The sequence below is a fragment of the Grus americana genome, chromosome 2, assembly GCF_028858705.1.
Source record: "Grus americana isolate bGruAme1 chromosome 2, bGruAme1.mat, whole genome shotgun sequence".
NCBI classification, from domain to species: Eukaryota; Metazoa; Chordata; class Aves; order Gruiformes; family Gruidae; genus Grus; species Grus americana.
The window spans coordinates 163518318-163538057 of record NC_072853.1 but is presented as its reverse complement, the minus strand read 5'-3'; the positions used below and the strand labels follow the sequence as shown (position 1 = coordinate 163538057).

At 42.3% G+C, this 19740-nt stretch overlaps 1 protein-coding gene across 2 annotated transcripts in view; it reads left to right on the top strand.

Moving 5' to 3' along the window:
* Positions 1-19740, top strand: part of OXSR1 (oxidative stress responsive kinase 1) — a 95885-nt gene that overhangs the window by 13822 nt on the left and 62323 nt on the right. Inside the window, exons 1-3 of one of the 2 annotated variants that reach the window (XM_054814785.1) lie at positions 3617-3707; positions 5727-5839; positions 16420-16528. In XM_054814785.1, the coding sequence (XP_054670760.1) occupies positions 3632-3707; positions 5727-5839; positions 16420-16528 (298 nt within the window). In that variant the 5' untranslated portion in view covers positions 3617-3631. Of the gene's footprint in view, positions 1-3616; positions 3708-5726; positions 5840-16419; positions 16529-19740 lie in introns of those variants that run through there. The other variant, XM_054814786.1, reaches the window with a different exon arrangement.

The window sequence follows — 19740 nt, the reverse complement described above, 5'->3', positions numbered from 1 at the left end:
GGAGGATGGATTCCAGATCTCGCTTAAAAATAGAGAGCTTGTGTGTGCGCTGGGGAATGGTGAAAGGAGAGGGCAGGGTTGTGCAGAGGTGTCCAACTGAGCATGGTCTAATGCTGAAGGAGACATGGGAACATGACTTATGGGGGCAGGCTGGGAGATCTGGATTTCTTCAGCCTTAGAAGAGTGAGCTAAGGGAGGATGTTGTTGCTGTCCTCAGCTATCTAGTGGGAAGTTATAGAAGAGATGAAGCTGGGCTCTACAGAGGTGCACGATGAAAGGCCGTAGTTGTGAGCAATACTGGGAAATCTGATTAGATAGTGAGGTGAAAAAAAGCTTTACCATGTGGGTGGTCAAACACAGGAACAGCCAAAAAGGTTGTAAAAGTGTCTATTGTTAAAGATATTCAAAATTAGACTCAATTTGCTGCTGAGGAAACTGATCTAACTTGGGATTTGGCCCTGCTTTCAGCAGGAGAGTGGACTAGAGGCCTCCAGAAGTTCCTTCCAACCTAAATTGCTTGTAACATTTATTTGACCCCAGAAGAGCGTATTTCCTCTGTAGAGGGGATTTGATACCATATTAAGACTGATGCTCCAAGACTGTTATGGAAGATATCCTCTGTTGATTGAAACAGCTATGTGAGCATTGGAGTTACCTTGAAGGGAAGTTTTCACATCTACCAGGGTACCTGAAACGCAGTTTCCAGTGGTGGGATGGACTTAAAGCTTGGACAACACTGTTTTGTGAGCGCTCTTTCTATGTAGCTGCTTTAAATTGCCATTGCACATGGTGGGGGAATACTGTTCTAGAGCCTGGATTTGATGTCTGTCTTGTGACCATTTGACATGACTGTTCCCATTGCTTAAGCAGAAATCTCTGCCAAAACGCCCTCTAGCTTCAGTTGCATTTGCCTGGGAGGAGGCATCAGTGCAATTTATCCCAGGCTTATTAGGAGAGCTGCAATGTCATTCTGTGGCTGCAAAGATTCAGTTAGCTTTGGAAACAAAGTGTATGTGAACGTGCCGTGTCCTCAGGTTAGTCCCCTGTCTTCCCACTCCTCCAAATAGCGTTGAAATCATTGGTTTCCATCAACTTTAACAGATATCTCGGACGGTTGGTATGGTGTGGGTTTTTTTTTAATTTAAAAAAAGCAAGCTTCATATAAGTTACGTGACAGTACGTGACTGCAGAAGAGAGTTCAGCCACCCTTGAAGGCTGGTGTTGAACTTCTGTGGGGAGTTTGTCTCTACTGAAGGAGAAGTTCAGGCCGGAGCTCTGGATGCTGAAGGTATAGGGAGCATGGATCCTGAGGAGATACCCTGGAAAGTCAAGCTTCAGTAACTGAGTGCTTGGGGAGTTTTTGAGTTGTGTTGTTTTTATCCTTTCAGAGGTTGGTTTTATTTCAGAAAGAACTATTTAATCATAGAAACCTGAAAGAAGCAAGGGTTAGAAAGGGTATGTTTTCCTCCTTAGGCAGTGTTTTCTAAAGCAGGTCATGACCCTCTTATGCAGGAATTTTGCAGCTGCTATCCTAAAGGTTGGAATTGTCAGCCTACAGAGGCAAAAGCAGGGGGTGTTAAACAGACCCTAATACCCATTGGGGTCTGTTTCCTCCTCCCCCCCTCCCAACAAAATGATCTCCTGCTTTTCAGGAATAAAGCAGCAAGCATTTGGCCCTGCCCAGTTTTCATTGTTTTGCTAAGCCGTTATGCTGGAAGAGATTAACTAGGGAGCGAATTTTCTCCGAAAGCTGATCTTGAGGGAGGTGGAGGGAAGAGCCTCAGCACTGACCTTGATCAGAATGTCTTGAGGTGGGGAGCGAGCATGAACTGAGCACAGGAGCATTAACCCCGTGCTACCCACAGCATCGCAGCATCGCAGCGCATAGGACTGTGGTCGGCTCTGATCACAGCAGATCTGCATCTGCCGGGAGAGTTGGTTTGTCTAAGTTGTGCTACCGTAGCAGAAACTGCTCTTGTAGATTTTTTTTTTCCTCATTGAAGGTGGTTCATAGCAGCCAGGGAAATCACCTCCCCCCCCCCCCCCCCCCCCCCCGGTCTATTTATTACTTGCTCTTAAAGTTTAAAAACTTCTTTGCCAGGCTTTTTCTTTTTCTCTCTGTTGATGTCATCATCTCTGTGCTTGTTTTCACTTAGCAATGTGTTTAGCATCCTTGCCGCAACTTCTTTCCTTTCCTTGTTTTGCCACCCTGGGATTTTATAAACAAATTGTGTGGCTGCAAAGCCTGAAGTGGCCATGTTGCTATGTTTTCTGTACTCTTCAAAGAAGCATGGAAACCTGTCTTTGTTCCGTCTCAGAAGCACGGCACACCACCGCTGCTGCTACCAAAGAGCAGCTTGCTTGTGGCACATCGTGCTTGCAGCTTGGCTTAATCCTCACTTGATACGCTTTTGCGATTTCATTGTTTCTCTATAATTAAGTGCTACAGAGGAGCTGAAAGAAATGACGAATTAGTGGAAGAGGGGGGAGTGGGGAGAGCAGGTGGTGATCGAAATGAAGAGAGCTGCCAGAGAAGTAGGAGCAGCAGGGAATTAAATGGGAGGAGTCTCGAGTTTGGATGATTCCCTGCCATGTGCCCAGGATTTAGTTTGGGATTTCATTACTGTTCAAGTAATGCCATACACCCATAACAGATCAAGTCCCTGTAGGCTGGAGCATTGTCCAAACACGCAGTGAGAAGCAGTTTTTGCCCTGAAGTCTGTCCTAGCGAGCATTGATCAGGCAACCTCGAGGACTGGGAAGGAGCTGTAGCATGCATGGTCCTGCTTTTAATTAGTCTGCATCTATTGTTTCTGGTAGTAACATCCAAAAAAAAAAAAAAAAAAGGAAAACACAAAGCCATTCTTTGTGTAGTCAATTCTATAAAATCCTGGACTTCACTGTCATCTTGTGAAAGATTTGATCTACAGTAGTGGTATCATGTTTGGATTGTAAGAAGCATTTCTGCCAGTCATGTGTACACCAACTGGGTTTAACTGGCACAGAAATCCCAGAACATCATGTTGTGGGGAGAAGCAGGTGTATGCTGAAGCTGTGGAGTGTCTGAGATACCCAGAAAGAGTCTTTGAGCACAGATACTCTTGTGTTGATGAGGACCGTGCAGGTAGTTTTAGAGATCAAAATAAGCACCACAAAACTAACTGAAGAGTGAAAAGGGTTGTGTGACAAGATGGTCCTCTCAGGTGCATACTCCTATGTTCTTACAGCATCTGGCTTGTGTTCTTACAGCATCTGGCTTGTGTTTTCAGCCTCTGTCTATTACTATGCACCAAGACATCCAAAGAAAGAAATCATAATACTGGTGCTTTGAATGTGTCAGCAGCCACGTTTCTTCTGGGATCTGACTTTTTCCAAAGCAATGATACAGGCACAAATGTTTGTTTTTTCTTCTGATTTCCAAAGGCTATTGCTGTAGGGACACCAGCAGCACTAGGAAATGCAAACTCACTTCTCCTGCCTTTTGTCACCACTTCTGTATGCTCTGCTGTCTTTATCTTGAGTCACTTCATGTGTTTTCACTTCCCCCCCCCCCCCCCCCCCCCCCGGAGAAGCAGGTACTGGGTAGAGAGGAGCAGATCAGTGCAACCCAGGGTTCCCAGTGAGTGCGAATATGTCTGTGCTGGGGCTGCTGCTTTCGTGTTGGAGTCTGCTCCTGCTACCTGCCGGGAAAAGCCACCACAGGGCCTGTATGTGGAGGTTTGCTTTTGAGATGTTTGTCCCATGCTTAATGTTGTGCATTTCAGCCCTGCTCCTGGCACTCTAGCCAAACAAAAAGCTTTTTCTGAGTGCTCTTTGTTATGTGTCTGCCTAGACTCTTCCATTATATCCGTCCTTTGCTCAAGACCCTGCTTATGGCACTCAAACTTCATTTTCAAAGCCCCTTGTAAATATTCTTGGCCCTATTGCTATCCTTTTCTTCCACCTAAGTTTCTCCTGGTAGCTTTGCTTTGCCCTGTGCTGTGAATGGTCTCTGAAAAATAATATGCGTGCAAGTAATAAATGGCCTCGGTCTTGAACTTCTTAAAAACCCATTTGCTTCATGAAATAGTACAGCTTTAGCAACCTTGCTGTTTTGTGTTATGCACATTGCTGCTTTCTGCCGTTAAAATGTAAACTCTGAAGTGCAGGGAATCAACTGGCAAGCTGATGCTATTGTCCAGGGCACACTTGCAATGCCATATAAAGTGAAGTGAAACTCCAGTGTAGCTCCACTGTAGCAGTTACTGGTTGAAAATTAGAGGAGCAGAGTCCCACAGTTCAGGGCTTTGTAATTTATTTCAGTGTGGCTTTAGATGGAGCAGTTTTTCTAGTGGAGGGTGTCCCTGCCCGCAGCAGGGGGGTTGGAACTAGATGATCTTTAAGGTCCCTTCTAACCCAAACCATTCTATGATTCCTGGATCTTTCAGGGCTGGATTTCAAGCTCTTCCCCCCCGGCACTTGATTCGAGTTTGACTGTGACTTGGTGCAACTTGCTGCGAGGAGACTGTTGATGGTAGTTGTAGGGAGCTTCAGTAGCCTTTGTTTGAAGATGTTTGCCTCAGTTTATCTGAATGTACTAGAAAAAAAATAGTTTGCAAAAATGTGGTTGACCTGTATTGCACAATCTTGAAGTAGTTTTTGTAGCATTAAGAATAGGAGAATCTGGTAAAATAGGTGTGTTATTCCAAAATGCAGAATAGCTGTTCTCGTCTCCCTCATCAGCACAAATGGCTTCAAGAGTTATGCCTGGGATAACGAACAAAATAGCTGTGAGTTTATTTTTTTTAGGTATTGCCAATAAGAAGCTCTTGAGCTATTTTCTGCCTATCCTACCCACTTTTTAATTTGAATTTATTCTTTTCTGGTGAAGCGTGTAAATGTGGGGAGGCAAGATGAAGGTAGAAAGTAAAGCAACAAGGTGTCCTATTGATGAGACGTGAATGTTGCAACTCTTTCTGGAGGCCAACAAATACGAGCTTAACATCAACTAGATTTTAAGTCTCACAGTTGCAAACTCCGTTTGATATCAAAGGATGTGATATTGCTGAGCAGTTTAAATCCAGAACTTTTATCCCTATATCTAGCAGTTTGAACAACTGTACATTAAAATGTGTTATTTTTTTCCCTACTGAAATTTAAATGTTCTCTGGCCGTGGTTTTCAACCCAGACACCAAGGCGGTGTGTTACTGTGTGAGAACTGGAGCTGAACAGGCTTGAATGAAGCCTACCTCGTGTCTTTGCATAAAATGAGGAGACGAGAACAGCAATTAGTACATTAAAAATATTTGAAAAATCTCATTAGTGTTGGTAGCAGAGAGTGTGTGGCTTGTTTCGACACTTGGGGTGAGCACGTCAGGTTAAAAGTCTGTGTGACCTCAGTGGCCTTTCTTCTAAAAGCACACAAGAAGAATCACTCCTCTGTTATAAGCAAGCTGGAGTCTGGAGGGTTTTTTTTGTCTGCAGAGCTGTAATGATCCCTTCAAGGGATCATAAAGATCCACTTGTTTTCATTTGGTTAGTCCAGCACTTCGATGTTGCAGCTGAGCTGACCTACTGAGTTGCACAGACCTGGGGCAGGGAGTGTCTGTGGGGTTGCCTTCACTGGGTTTTCCCCTGGCTCTGCTGTCTTTACTAACTGGCACTCGTAATTTTGTTTTCTGACCTCCCTTCCTTTCTGCTGAAGTCCTGTAAGATGTTGCTAACTATCTATCTCTTTCACCCACAGGGAGTGGAGCGACTGCAGTGGTGCAGGCAGCCTTCTGTGCTCCAAAGAAGGAGAAGGTGGCCATTAAACGGATCAATCTTGAGAAGTGTCAGACGAGCATGGATGAACTCCTGGTATGCAATCAAAATTGTCTGGGGAGTTGTACTTAGCAAACAGATTATGCTAACTAAGTGCCTTAAACAACCTTTCTTGAGGTGATGTGAGGGGACCTGACTGATTTCACTAGAGGCAGCTCAGTTGTCCTGGTTGTGGGACACGATACTTAAAATATTAAAAAGATCAACTGTTGGAGAACTTCAGGCTACTTGTTTAGAGCTAAGCACTTCCTGTAATCCCTTTGTTTTGAACAGAGTTAATGTGCAAATGTGAAGCTCAGCTGTACCCGCAAGAGCTCTACAGTTTGAGGGGTATCCAGAGCTACGTGTGCCCAGAATATTTAAACTTTAAAGGGAATGGTCTTGCTTTCTCTTCCTTTCCTGCAGTTCTTTACATTTTTTTCCTCTTCACCTGTAAAGAGAAAAAATGGAACGAATTAGCTCTTGTTCCTAATCTCTTTCTGATACTGATGTCAGCTAAGGGATTGCTCTGACATATTGCAGGCTGCCAGATGGAAAGCCCCACTAATTCTGAGTTCAGGACAGGAGGTAGAGTCCTTTGGAGCTGTAGCTTTGTAATTTTCTTCTGCTGCGTGCCTCTCTTTTCAAGATTTTCTCAATGGAAAATGGCTTCTGTCAGGTAGCTGTGGTAACTAAAATTTCTTTTTCTCATCTGGCTTTTATGTTGATGGGTTTTTCTTCTCCTTTCCTGTGTGTGTGAACTGGTGCTTCTGTAGTACAGCAGCTGTCACCTTCACCTCACATGTGGAAGGTCCCTGGATTTAAGCCAGGCAGAAATAGGCATTCCTGTGAATGTTGAGGCGTCTCCTCTAAAGGTGAGAAAGCTGTCTTGGGTAGAACTTTTCATAGTAAATAATGGCTGGCAGGGGTTGAGGAAAGGTGGGGAGATGAGGCCTTGCACCACCTTTCCTTTTAAAGCAACTCTCTAGGATTTTTTTTTTATCCTACCTGTCGTCTTTCCACTTGCATCTAGACAGCTTCTGTAGTGTTATCTCAGGCCCTTGTTTTGGTGATTGCAATTAGCAAGTAGAACAGACAGAGTTCAGGAGTCCTGGCTAGCTCAACACTTGTGTGATCTTCAGCAAGTCGCTTGAACCATGGTTCCAGCTTCCATCTAGTGACTAATCCTATTTTTATCATTATGGGTACCTGCAAATCTGCTCTCCTAAAGAGGAAAGGCTTTGTCCAAGGTGTCACATTTTAGAGTGCCTGTGAAGGGTTGTGTGTAGGACTCTTGACCTGCATTCAAATTCTTTTATGGCCCATGCTAGTGCAGGAGTTAGAGATCTCTTCCCTTTTCACAGTCGGTCTTTTTGTCCTGATACCATTCCTTGGTACTCTTTTCAAGTCTCTTATGTGGTTTGTCCATACTGCTCTGCCTCAGTTGTATTCCTCACTGTATTGTCATGATGTAGTAATTGAGACTGTTAGTGTTTGAGTAATTGCCAATTTCATCTAAAAGGGTTAGGTTCAGAAAGATACGCTGTGGAAACTTGGCATGTAATTTTAGATAAGTACTTCTAATTGCATATTTTAAATCTCTGGCTGACCCATTCCTCACAATGATTTTTCTTGTTACGGGTAGGACTGCAATGAATTGCTGTTGTCAGCTCTCCTAAGTTTCCAAATTTGTCACCAGATCTTGTGCAGGTCCTTTTGTAGACTTGTGTATAGGTCTGTTGTGAAGGCAAACATTCATGTGGCAAATACTGTTCATTAATGTCTGGGATGAAGACAGGAAATTGAGGTCTTCCCATACCTGCTGTCACTGAACAGATTTTTCATGACTTGTAGCATTTTATAGACAGCAACACAGGCATTAAATGGCTCCAACTGACAAATTTGGACATGGCGTATAAAAATAACTGCTTTAATAGTGAAACATTAGGCCAGGAGACTGTGCAAAAATGTAGAAGGAACCTGGCGATAACTGTTCTTCAGCCAAAATCAGTCAACTCCTCGACTGGTTTAAGGTCTTTCTTTTCGTACTCAGATGTGGTAGCCTGTGAGTGGTTCTACTCCTTTTCTGTGTACCCCAGAAGGCAGATTATTAACCTGATCTTTGAAATAACCTTCTGTACCATGTCTTTAGTTGTACTCCCAAAGTCTGTAGCCCCTCTAGAAAACTTGTACGTGATTTAAGGAGCATGGGGAACGTGATTAGTGTCTGATATATCAGAGGAAAGTGCAGGAATCAACCTCTGGGCAATTTTGGGATAATCTCTCCCCAAACGAGTTCTTGTCTGGACCTGTAGCAGTTGAACTTTACTTATCCAGATTTAAGCTGATATCTTAATTTTTTTTTTTTTGAAAGCTCTTTAAAAATGCAACTATAGATATTCTTGAACTTCAAGTCGTGAACAGGTGGGTGGAGGAAGAGGATGGTTCTGAGCTGTAGCAGCTTCCTGGGGCAGTGGTCGTTACCAAGGTAGACGTGTTGCTTGAAAAAGTGTTCTCCCTGGGTTTGTTCTGAATTTGTCAGTTTAATGCATGTCATCTCCCAGTGTAAGAGCCAAAAGGATGGAAGTTCCTGATTTCCCTGCTCTGTGCTCTTGCATTCCCTACTTTTTATCTTGTCTCTATATTTGCTTCTTCCCCAACATAAATATTCTCAAGCTTTTCAGTCTTGTAGTCTCCCTTCTTGGCAGTTTCCCCAATCAGTTTAATTACCTTTTTTGAGCAACTACTTGTTATTGCAGGATTGTGTTGGGTTTTTTTCTTCCAAAAAACGTAAATGTAAGTCCTTGCAGATTACAGAGTTAAGAAGCAAGTGCAAAGAGAAGTATGATGAGTTCATAGTGGGGTATGTAATGCCCCCTTCTTGCTTTCTCCTCTTTCCCAATGCAGTTCAAAGCATGAACTTGGGCTTTGATTAGATCCATTATCTTTCTATTGCGCTGAAGGTAACTGAGCACAATAGTCAGCTTACGGTAAACTTCGATGTACCGCCTGGGGTCAGGACAATGCTCTTGTGTTACAGCACTGCCCAGTCATCAGGCAATGGGATAGTAAAGGGGAAAATTGTACTTAAATTCTTTTTTTTTTTTTTTTTAATAGAAGGCCCATAGACTTCTCTATTGAAGCAAGCTGTTTATTCCCAGAATCTGCCTAGCAAAGAGGGTAAAACAGTGTCACAGTTGCTTAGGAGAGGGTAGGGAGAGTGGCAACCAGTTCTGCCATCAATGAGGATGACTCGTTTCTTCTGTGACTCTTTCAATGTCCATGCTGCTTAGTGGCTGGTGCTTCTATTTCTTGGGATGGAGGAGAGGAAGGTTACTTTGGAGTGGGGTTAGGAAATTCACAGTAAGTGCTGTATTACTAGCTGAATGGATGAGTGGCCTTGAGCTTCCTTTAAGCTTCTATAGCAGTAGGTGCCCAGAGGCCAGGGCATCTGTGAGCACCTCCTAGCTTGTGGAGATGCCATGCTTAGGGTGATTAAGTCGTATGACTTGGCTTGTTAAAGGTATTGATCCTTGTATCTCGACATAGACTTGAACTGTGTGGGCGGTCAGGGACAACCTGCATGCTTTGCAAATGCTACATGACATTCTAGGTTAATGCAATGGATTAATTTATTGCTGCTACGGGGTATGGAAATGTAGGAAGGACAGATTTTTGTTGCATTGTGAGCAAACCAAGTTGAGGGCATTCAGGTCTTCAGCAGAAGTGGTAATTGTCATAAAGAACATAGACAGGCAGGAGCAATGCAGTGCAGAGACGTGGCTCTTTCTAGCCCAGGTACTGAATTAGGTGATTTTAGCCAGGAATTTAATTTCAGTGCTTGATTTTTATCTTTTTTCCTGTACGCTTTTGAATGCTCCCTGATCTTTCCTAGGAGGCCTGTGGGCTTCAGCTGGAAAGGAAGTACAATATAACTTATGATTTTTGCTCACTGGTGTGACTGGAAGTGGACTGTAAGCAGAGGTGGTCAAATACAACACTGTCTACAATTGGTCTTGGACTTGTTTATTTATTTGTTATTTAAGTTCCAATTCTTCCTTGTCTTGCAACCCACAATAATTAAACTTATGCAGCATTTCTGTGTGTTTGAAAACAGTCCGCTCACGTGGTGTATTTCACAGCTGGACACGGCTGACTGTGATGTTTTGCTCTGACCTCTCCTTGGCTTTGTGGGGTGCTGGTTGCATTTCTGCTGTTGCCAGTCCCTGAAATACAGTGGTATGATGTCTGCCTCAAAATAACCATGCCTCAAACTTTGTTCTTACATAAGTGTTTCCTTTTTTTTTAAAGAATTATTGATTTAAAAGGCCTTAAATCTCCCCTCTGTCCAGCAAACTCCACTTCATTTTCATGCGATTAAAGCTGAGTTAGCTTTCTTTCATCCAGATGGGTTTTTTTCTTCCATGCTTTGAGTAGCAGATGATGTGGGTTGTCAGCTTAGCAGTTAGTAGGAATGTTGAATGGCAGAGAGGGGAACATAAGCTCTGGGGTATTTCACATGGGCTTTCTCAGCTGGGAGGAACTGCTGCCTGTTTAGTCCCTAAGGGTGATTTAACGGGAGATGGATTCAGGAAGGAGCATGGGCATTATGTTATTGCTGCTCCTAGGAGGAGACTGCAAACTCTTTCCAGTCCAGAGACTGGGCCTGACAAGTCTACACATAAGAGGAGTTAAGTGAAGGTACTACTCTTCCACTGCTATGGTCAGAGGCCAGTTACAGAAGCTGAGGGAACAACTTTAACTGCAGTTAAAAGGAAAGTCCTTTTGAATTTCATGGAATTGACCTGTGGAGCTTGCTGCCAATAATACGGAGATCAAACATTGCATGAGATTAAATAAATCAACCTATAGTTGAGAAGGTTAAATTAAATAGGATTTAAAAAAAGGATTAGGAACTCCCCTGGTTTAAAGCATAAGCCAACTGTTAACTGCCCAGGCTTAGTCAGAAGTCTTCCCTCTGGGCAGATAATTGTGTAACTGCTTGTTATAGGGTTTTACACCTTCTTTTGAAGACTTGGACAGGATATTGAACTGGCTTTGATCTGACAGAGTAGTTCCTACAAGTGGATTAACCAGACGATAAGGTTGTTGGGGAACAAAGCAGCAGACTGCTGTAGAAGTAGTACAGACGTTTCATCTGTGTCTGTCATCTTATGGGAATTGCCATTATAATTCCATTTCCAGTCCTGAGGACCTTTACACTTGCTGCAGGGAAAAAGTCCCCATGTGTCAATGCCAGAGAGTCCAATGTATAATACATGGCTTCTGCACGGTTATTTGATATGCTGTGTTACGTGTTTTCTTGTATGATGGGATTGCAGCTTTACAGGAGACTTAAACCTAAGCTGTGTACAGGCTGGTTGTATTTTTTTTCTCAAAGCACCAACAACAGAAATCTTAATTACTGCACTGGTTGAAAGTGGTCCTTCACTTGGACTGGATGAGCATGAGAAGGTGTGTGTAAATTATTTTAGAGTTTGCAAACGACTGTGTGTATTAATCACAAATTTAAGGCATTGTCAAACTGTAAACACTGGGTATTGATCTGAACAACTGTAAGGGTCAGTGGTGTGTTAGTTGGCAAAGTGGGTAAAGCTGGCTTCCCTTGTACCTGTGAGATGAGTCAGTCACTTGCCTATTTGCTTTGTGGCTGAAACCAATAACAAATGGGAGCGTATGAATTGCTACACCATAACAGTTTAACCATCTGCCTCCTTCAGTATGTTGTCACTAATACTGCAGACCTTGAAAGAGAGAACCACCACTGAATCATACTGAGAAACAGCCATTAAAATGGACAACCACTGAATGACTTGCCATAGGGATGGTTTATTCCCATCACCTAAGATTAATTTATGTATGAAAACTTTTTTACCCCTTTCAGAATTATTTCTTTTCTGCTGTTGCTCTGGATGGGCTATTTTAACCCCCTTTTAATTGTGCCAGTCTATCTCCTGTAGCCATCCTGTAGCTATCTTGAGGTAAGGAACTGAACTGGACAATCTGGACATGGAAGTTGGATCCATAACCTTTGATTCTGAGCTCTGTGCTCTTTCTCAATCTCCTTCTAAAAAATGCCTCTCAAGTTGATTGTGGTAGGGAAAGAACATGTTTTTTTTAATGCTGATGTTTAAAAAGGGGAATGAATTAATAGTCTCATTTTTACAGTTTTTTAGTTAAACCATTAAGCTTTCACTTGGAGCAGAATTTGAACAGTTATGGCTGCCTGTCAGACCAGAGCTCTAAATCCTGCTTTAAAAGGATGAAGAGGAGCTTTAATGCCTTGTGACTCGAGATTTCAGCTGAGAGAGAAGTTCTTTGCCAGCCATAGTTGGAGCATTGGTGCATTCAAAGGGGAGATCACATCTGACCTGCTTTGATTTTTCAACCTGGGCGTGCTTTCCCTCCCAAATTCTCTTATGGTCGTGGTTGCCTTCAAATAGGGGTAGCCAAGCTGACAGCTTTCTGGATTCCTCTGAAGTTGCAGGTAGCCACATAAAAGCAGACTGCTGCTGTGTTGTATCTCTTGAGTTCATGTCAACATGTAGGAAGTAAAACTAAATAAAGCATGATTTTCATCCTTGTATTTGAGAGCAAGTGTCTTTGAAACATGCCTCAGGGGCAGATAAACACAGACGGTAGAAGGTGATGATGTGAACAGAAAATACTGGTAAGAAATGTCAGCTAGTAGCTTAAATACTGCCTTACCTGCTTTGTATCTCTGCTCCTATTAACTCAAACTTCAGTTGTATGTCAGTGGGCAAATAAATGCACTTCTAAAATAGCAGATCTCCAGAAGTATGCCTGACTTACAGGAGACTAAGAGGTTTCTTGTGATTCTAAATTATACTTCACAGCAGTTTTATTAGTGTTTCAGAAGCCTTGAAATGCTTCTTTTATTGCCCGCAGAAGTACCGAAAACATTTGTCAGAACCCTTAATGGAAGATATGGAGGCCTTTATAGCTAATCCCAGTCAATTTGCTTTTCGTATTTGACAGTACAGATATTTTTAATATCTAGCCCAGGGTGAGCATGTAACCATCTCCAAACCATCGCCTGTGTCTAGACATGTTTTTATTGGTAATTCATTCTCCATAGCTGAGCAGAAGGCAGTGTAATTTATGGATCCTGAAATGGGGGGCTGGCAGTAAGGCTGTGTCTCGTAACTGAAGCCATCTAGCGTGAGGGGTGTCTGCGCATAAGCAGTCGGATGGTAGAGCTGTCTGCCATCCACTGGATCTGCGGATGGTTTGAGCAGTCTGTCACCCACGACTGTTGACAGAATAGAAATGAATCAACACTTCCAGCTTAAAACTTGTATATAGCAGCCCAAATAAATTTTGATGTTTAGCACCGACATTATTACAGAGGGGTAGAAATTGCTGAGATTTTTATTAGGAGTCTTTCAATACAGTTTTGATGCTAGTGAATGTGAGGGGAGCACAGTTGTAATCTTTTATTTCTTCTTGGTGTAAGTTGGGGATAGCAGTCTTGTTAGGGAGGAGATAGGGAGAAGAAATCTTTGCCTGCTATGACTGTGTTGTGTTTGAAGAGCAGCAAACTCTCCAAAGAACTTTGGAAATTGTATTAAAGCTGCGCTTACTACACACATAAGGGCTGTTGGTGCATTTTATCTCCTCCTGCTCCCTCTTTCTGTAAGTATGCTCTTGAGCAGAGCTCCCTGGTGACCTTTTACTGGGATTCCTGCCTTAATTACAGCTTTTCAGCCCTTGCGCTTGTTCTGCTGTAGCACCGACTGTTGTACATACAACAGAATTGGCTTGGTTTCGATTACGCAAAGAAGCGTTTTAACTGTAAAGCCCACTGCGATTTGCCATGATCAATTAAAACAATTGTATGCCCTCTGTTACACATCCATTAGCTGATGGAGGTGTTTAATTGCATAGATCAGACTTGCAATTATTATGCCTCTTCCTCTCTGTGCACCAAAGCTTATGACAGGCTTTGGCCATTTTATTTTTTTTTAAACTATGTTTCCCAGCCTGTGGAGCAGAATATGGTAGTGCATGAGAGAGGAAGTTCTTGGAAAAGAATAAAATAGTAACTAAGCATGACGGAATGCCTGCAAAGTGCTGTAGTACAGAGCTGCTCAACTGGCAAGTATCTGATCCAGGTCTAGGCTCTTAAGTAAACTTGGTCCAGACTTTGTTTCACTGTCCCTGAATTCCAGTGGTATACACTAATATATATAAAACATGCAGTGTTTGTGTGTATTTCTTGTACTACTCTCTTGATCTCCCAGGGAGCTGGCTCAAAATATTTTGAGTGGTCTAGCTAAGAAAAGATAAAAACAGCTCCTCTAGATCATTTCTGAGACTGGTGGGTTTGGGGCAGGTCTGACTGATGTGATGATTAGCTAGTCAGCATCCTGCTTGCCGCTTTCTACCTGCGTTTCCTCTGGTGCCGCTTCTGCATGTGTGGGTTTTTGTCAAAGAGAATTTAGGTACTTGGATTTGCTTGCATGTTTAATAATAAAAAAAAAATTGTAAAATGAATTTAAAGCCTTAGGTTGAATGCTAATTTCAGGCTCAAGGGCCAAGACAGTGTCAGGTTTATGGATCCCTTAATTAGGAGCTCAGTCCAGTGCTCTGAGCAAGTCTAAAAAGATCCCAGGGTAAGTAAATGAGTTTAAAACTGAGCTCAATGAGTTGAGTTTTGGAAAGGTTGCGTGAATCAAGTGTTGCACTTATGTTCACAGACGGCAACCCAGAGCTTCCCAACCTGCTGGGTTTTGTGCAAGGAGTATGACAGGGCACAAACCAGTCACTGAGTCTGACCTGTGTTATCCAGGGCCCCAGTTCTCATCCATCCCCTGGTAGAAATTTGAAGCAGGGAAGTAAAAAGAACACTTTTGTTGCCAGCTTTGTCTGTCAAGACATTTTTCTGCATGGCAAAGAAACCTAACTCGAAGGCATTAGAAAATTCCAAAGGTGCTGATTTATTTCCTTTTTGAAAAATAGCTTGACACAAGCGAGTGTTTGCAAGGAAGGGAGCTGGAGCTGTCAGAGTAAGCAGAGGATATTGTTTCAGGCTGTATTTATTTTCATGGAGTGGTTTTTAGTCAACGGGTAGGCTATACCGAGATGAATAGCCTGCTCCCCACTCTTCAAATATCCTTTCCTGTTTAGACGGATTCTTCTTTAATCTGCTTATTGGAGTTTCCTGGAAAGTTGGTGCCTCTTCTGGGGAAGCAGAAAGAGGAACCAATTGTGCTTGATTCCTCAAATGCACCTACTCCCTGAAAAGCAGTATTAAAGTGGATAAATCAACATTAGCCTGTTTCTTTGTAGCTGTGATTGCCAGCTAAACCCTTGCCAAGGGGGGAAGCAGCATGCTTTTACGCTGTGCTCAGTCACAAGCAGAGCTTTGTAAATGAGCAAGAGAAAAATATGCTGCATCCTTGGAGTGTCATAGATGTGGGTGAATCCTTCTCAGAGCTTTCTCTTGTGCTTTGTTACCAGGGAGGTCCTGTGCTTAGAGGAAGGAAAGGAGCCAAGCGTGAAGAGCCCTTGCTCTCCTTTTTCCTTGTGTGTTTGGGACTATGGTGCTCAGCTGGGTCGGTGTCATGGGGAGGGGCTGACAGTAAGCAGTGATTAAACCTTTGGAAAATACGGGGCATCCATGTGTTCAGTGAAGGAATATTTTAGCTGAGAGCAGAAGCTCGGTGTATGAGGGGATGAGTGTCTGGCGTGGGTGATGCTGGAGGGTACGACTCGACAGGCTGGGTGGCTTGGCTGAAGCACAGAGGCCCGGCTGGATGTAGTGTGGGGTGCCAGGCTGGGCTTAATGGATGGCTTTTGTCTATGGACAATCAAGAAACTGCAAGGCTTTCTGTCCAAACTGGTGATTTGTGCTTGCATAATGAAAAATCAGCCAATGTTTTCTGTGGTGGTGTTCCTCATGTAACGTGGAAAACCTCAACCCTTAACCAATAACCAAATCTAAGAATAAGCATGGTCAAAACTCAAACAATTTAGTATCTGAGCATATTTCATACTCCATCTGTAGCAGCTAACCACTTTCTAATCTCAAACTAGGTTCCCTTTTCTTCCAGTATGACAAAAGATATAGCTGTCCTTTGTGCCTTCAACCTGATTGAGCTAAGCCATCTGCTTTCCTGCTGGGAAGAAACATTAGGAATAAGAGGCCTTTTTTTTCCCCAAGGCAAATATTTCCCTTTCTCATCCAAACTATAGTCTTCAACTGATTAAGCATCTGTTGTGTAATGTCTCACTGAAAGGAGTAGTCAGCGTGAACTTCTTGGGTAACAAACTGGTGTGAATTTTTGGGAATATTATATTGTAGCTGCATGCAGGTGCTTCAGTTATGACCATTTTGTTGTCTTTGCCAAGGGGGTTTTGGTCAACTCTTTTCTTTCGTCTAGACAAACAGGAAGAGCGCTCTAAAATACCTGTGGGCCCATGTATGATGCAGGCTGAGTGTTAAGAGTATTCCTGGATTTTCTGTGTTTAGCTTCTAGGTATCCTTTTTCTTCGCAGCCTCTTTGAAGATTGTGTCTTGAGGAAGATAACTTCTGTGCCCAAGGAATAATAATCACTGGGTCCAACTGCTAATGCTTTATTTTTCCCTACAGAAAGAAATTCAAGCCATGAGTCAGTGCCATCACCCCAACATTGTATCTTACTACACATCGTTCGTGGTGAAAGATGAGCTTTGGCTGGTGATGAAGTTACTTAGTGGAGGTGAGTGGTCCAATTTCTTTACCCTAAAGGGCAATGTAAAAAGTTGTCTCATTGCAAAACCCTTTCCCTTGCTTTACTCCTAAGCTTCCCACTTGTGAATTGAGATATTTGAATAACAATATTTAACTTCAACCCATTCAGCTCAGAAATAGCTTCTCATGTTATGTACATCAGTAGTAATACCTAAATGTGCTAACTTCCTCCCCCCTTCAATTTTGCATATTTGACAGTATTCCGTGGAGTTATTTTGTATGTGTTTGCTCAGTGACTCACTTGAGTATTTGAAAACTGGAGCGTATGACTTCAGACATTGACAAGAGAAACTTCAGTGCCCGTGTAGTAGTTGAAACTGTCCAAAACTTCCAGGAAATAAATCTCACTGTCTTCTCAAATGATGGATCTGAACAGATGCTTCTCAGGTCATGTTAACAAAAGTTTCTTTATCTTGCTCTGTAAGCCTAGGATAAGCTTTTGAACTAGGGAAATGTGCAACTAACTCTGCTGAGCGCAACCATTTCCACTAGCTTTATTGTGAGAATTGCAACTCCTCTTGCAAGGCTGGCTTCTTTTTTCTCAATTGCAGCTTGGAAGCCTGCTTGGTGCTGATGGCTTGCTGGCAACCAGCCAATCTATTAATACTTCAACTTATTTACATGTTGGCTGCCTTTGTGAGGAACTTTAAATCACCTCTATTTTGGGCAGAGCTACTCTTATAATGTCAGTGGTGTGGCCTTAAAAAGGGAGAACATCAGTGTAGGTGCAGCTTGATTTGTATAGTGTCAGTCCTCAGAGCTTGGATTACTTTGCCCACTTGTTCTAGTAGACAAAATAACTGGGAATACTTTAGGCAATTACAAATTACAGCCAGGGAAACTTTCCCCTTTCTGGATTTATTCTCTCAGACACTGGAGAAGCAGGTTGTTTGTTTTTTTGTGGGGTTTGGCTTTTTTGAGAGAGAGTTTGAAAACTTCTTATCAGTAATGCTTAATTTGATGTCATAATATTTTCCAGGATCCCTGTTTAAGTTACAGTCGAGACAAGAAAGGGAATCAAATTCTGGATGATAACACAGAGGACTGTTGCTAAATCTTAGGCCTGTCTTTAGGAAGACTTGATTTTCCTGGCACCCTAGTGAAAAGGAATTGAAAGCTAAAAAAAACCCCCAACTGTTTTCTTGCTTTTTAAAAAAACTTCTTGGCTTCTCTGTTGTTGGCTTAATAATGGAGACTGTAAAATGCCAGAAGATGATGTGGAAAAATCTGGCTAAACCTGTTGGCTTTTTCCACAAGAGCTTGACAATGACCATAAAACATGTGTCTTTGAAGATCTTTGGAGAATTTTAGCAGTTCTCTTAGGGGCAATCAAATTTCATGCCAACTTAAGTCTGTCTTAAAGGGTTTCTAATATCTCATGTGCTCATGTGTCATTAAGCAATACCCCCCCTTTTCTTGGACGGACATGTAAGAGGTTATTAAAGGTCTGGCTGTTTGTGTGTAGAAAAGAATCCCCTGCCAGCTTACTGCAAGTAGTTTGGCTGTAAGTATAAAAAGTGTATCTATAGAAAAGTTTCCACAACATGAGGAAATGGCATTTCAGGGGTGCAGGAGAGACAGCAGTGATGTTCTTGGCCTTTTTCAGGAGAGTACATAATCCCTTTGAAGAAAAGGAGCTGCCTTAACTAGTATTTTCACAGCAGTTTTCTGTCAGAACCAAGTCAGGATTAGGCTTATCCTTGAACCGCTAAATACTGCTTCTGTTTGTCTTCATTTTTGTGTCTGTTTTTCGTATAAAGCTGGGAAAAAATCAGACTCCTAAGGTACCGCAAATGTAAAGATGGGACTAGAAAATTTCTGGAAAAATAATCGTTGCTTCAGAACCAGCCTCTTGGTGTGAATGATGACCTGTTTGTTATTTAATGTTCACTTTGAATGGACTTCTACATTATACAGACTGATAACTGACCCATGTGCAGCTCTGGCATTAATAGTGTACTTTCAGTAAAGCAGTCTTATGAAATCTCACTGCTACTTATTCTGTTGCATATGTTGAAGACTAGGGTCATACAAGAAAAGATGGATGTATGTAATCCCCCCTCAACACTTCTGTAAGCCAGTGTTAAATTTTCTCACTTCAAATGAAGCATTTGGGAGCTGAGGGAATTGCTAAAATAGAAGGAAAAACTTTGAGAATGACCTGTCAGTACTTTTTATGCAGGAAGGTACCTGAGGAGTTTTTCAGCTGTTTTTACTTTATACTTTTTTTCATGGCGATACTTCAGAAATCTCATTTTAGATTTCGTAGGCAAATTCTACAGGACAGTCTTGAGAGGATGGGAGAAGAAACTTGTGTGTTGAAGCCTTGTGACTGAAGAGCTTTTTCATTCACTTTTAATGAGACTATTGCCAGTTGTTTTTAGGCTGAGTGATTTATGTAATGAGACACTTTAAAAACTGATTCTCATTCCTTTCAGCTTACTTCTTATCAGTAATAAAGTGGCTAGTTTTGTGGTCATCTGTCATCCAGTGGGGAAAAATAATGATCTGAGTTTCTCAACAGGAAAAACCTTTAAGCTGTTTTTATAAACCAGAAAGGGGAAAAAACCCCCAAACCTAGGGTGCAGCCTAATTCTTTCATTCCATCTAATTATTCAGAGAGCATGGACTGAGACTTGTACATCTCAGTAAGCACATATCAAATCTGTTTTGATGTCTGTTCTGTATCTTGATGGTGGCTTTTGTGCTTGAGAGTTTCTTCTGGGTAGAAGTTCAGAATCTTATTGCTTCTCTTCCATCAGTGTCAGTGTATGCTGGCATGTGTTTTCAGGTTGAAACTAGTTTTAATTTCAGCCTACTTACACTAACCTTATTACTTTGATAAACAGCCCACAAGACAGACCACTCTGTATTGCAAGCCTTTTTTTTTTTTTTTGGTAATTGAAGTTTAATTTATTTCTGGTTGCGGTCATTTTGTTGAAATCTTAACCTAGTCATATATGCAAGTATTTTAGAAATGTCTCTAAGGAAAAATACTGTAATCATAGTCTGGTTTGGGTTGGAAGTGACCTCAAATATCTAGTTCCATTTCCCCCCCCCCCCCCCCCCCGGGCAGGGACACCCTCCACTAGACCAGGTTGCCCAAAGCCCCATCCAACCTGGCCTTTAACATTTCCAGGGAGGGGATATCCACAGCTTCTCTGGGCAACCTCTTCCAGT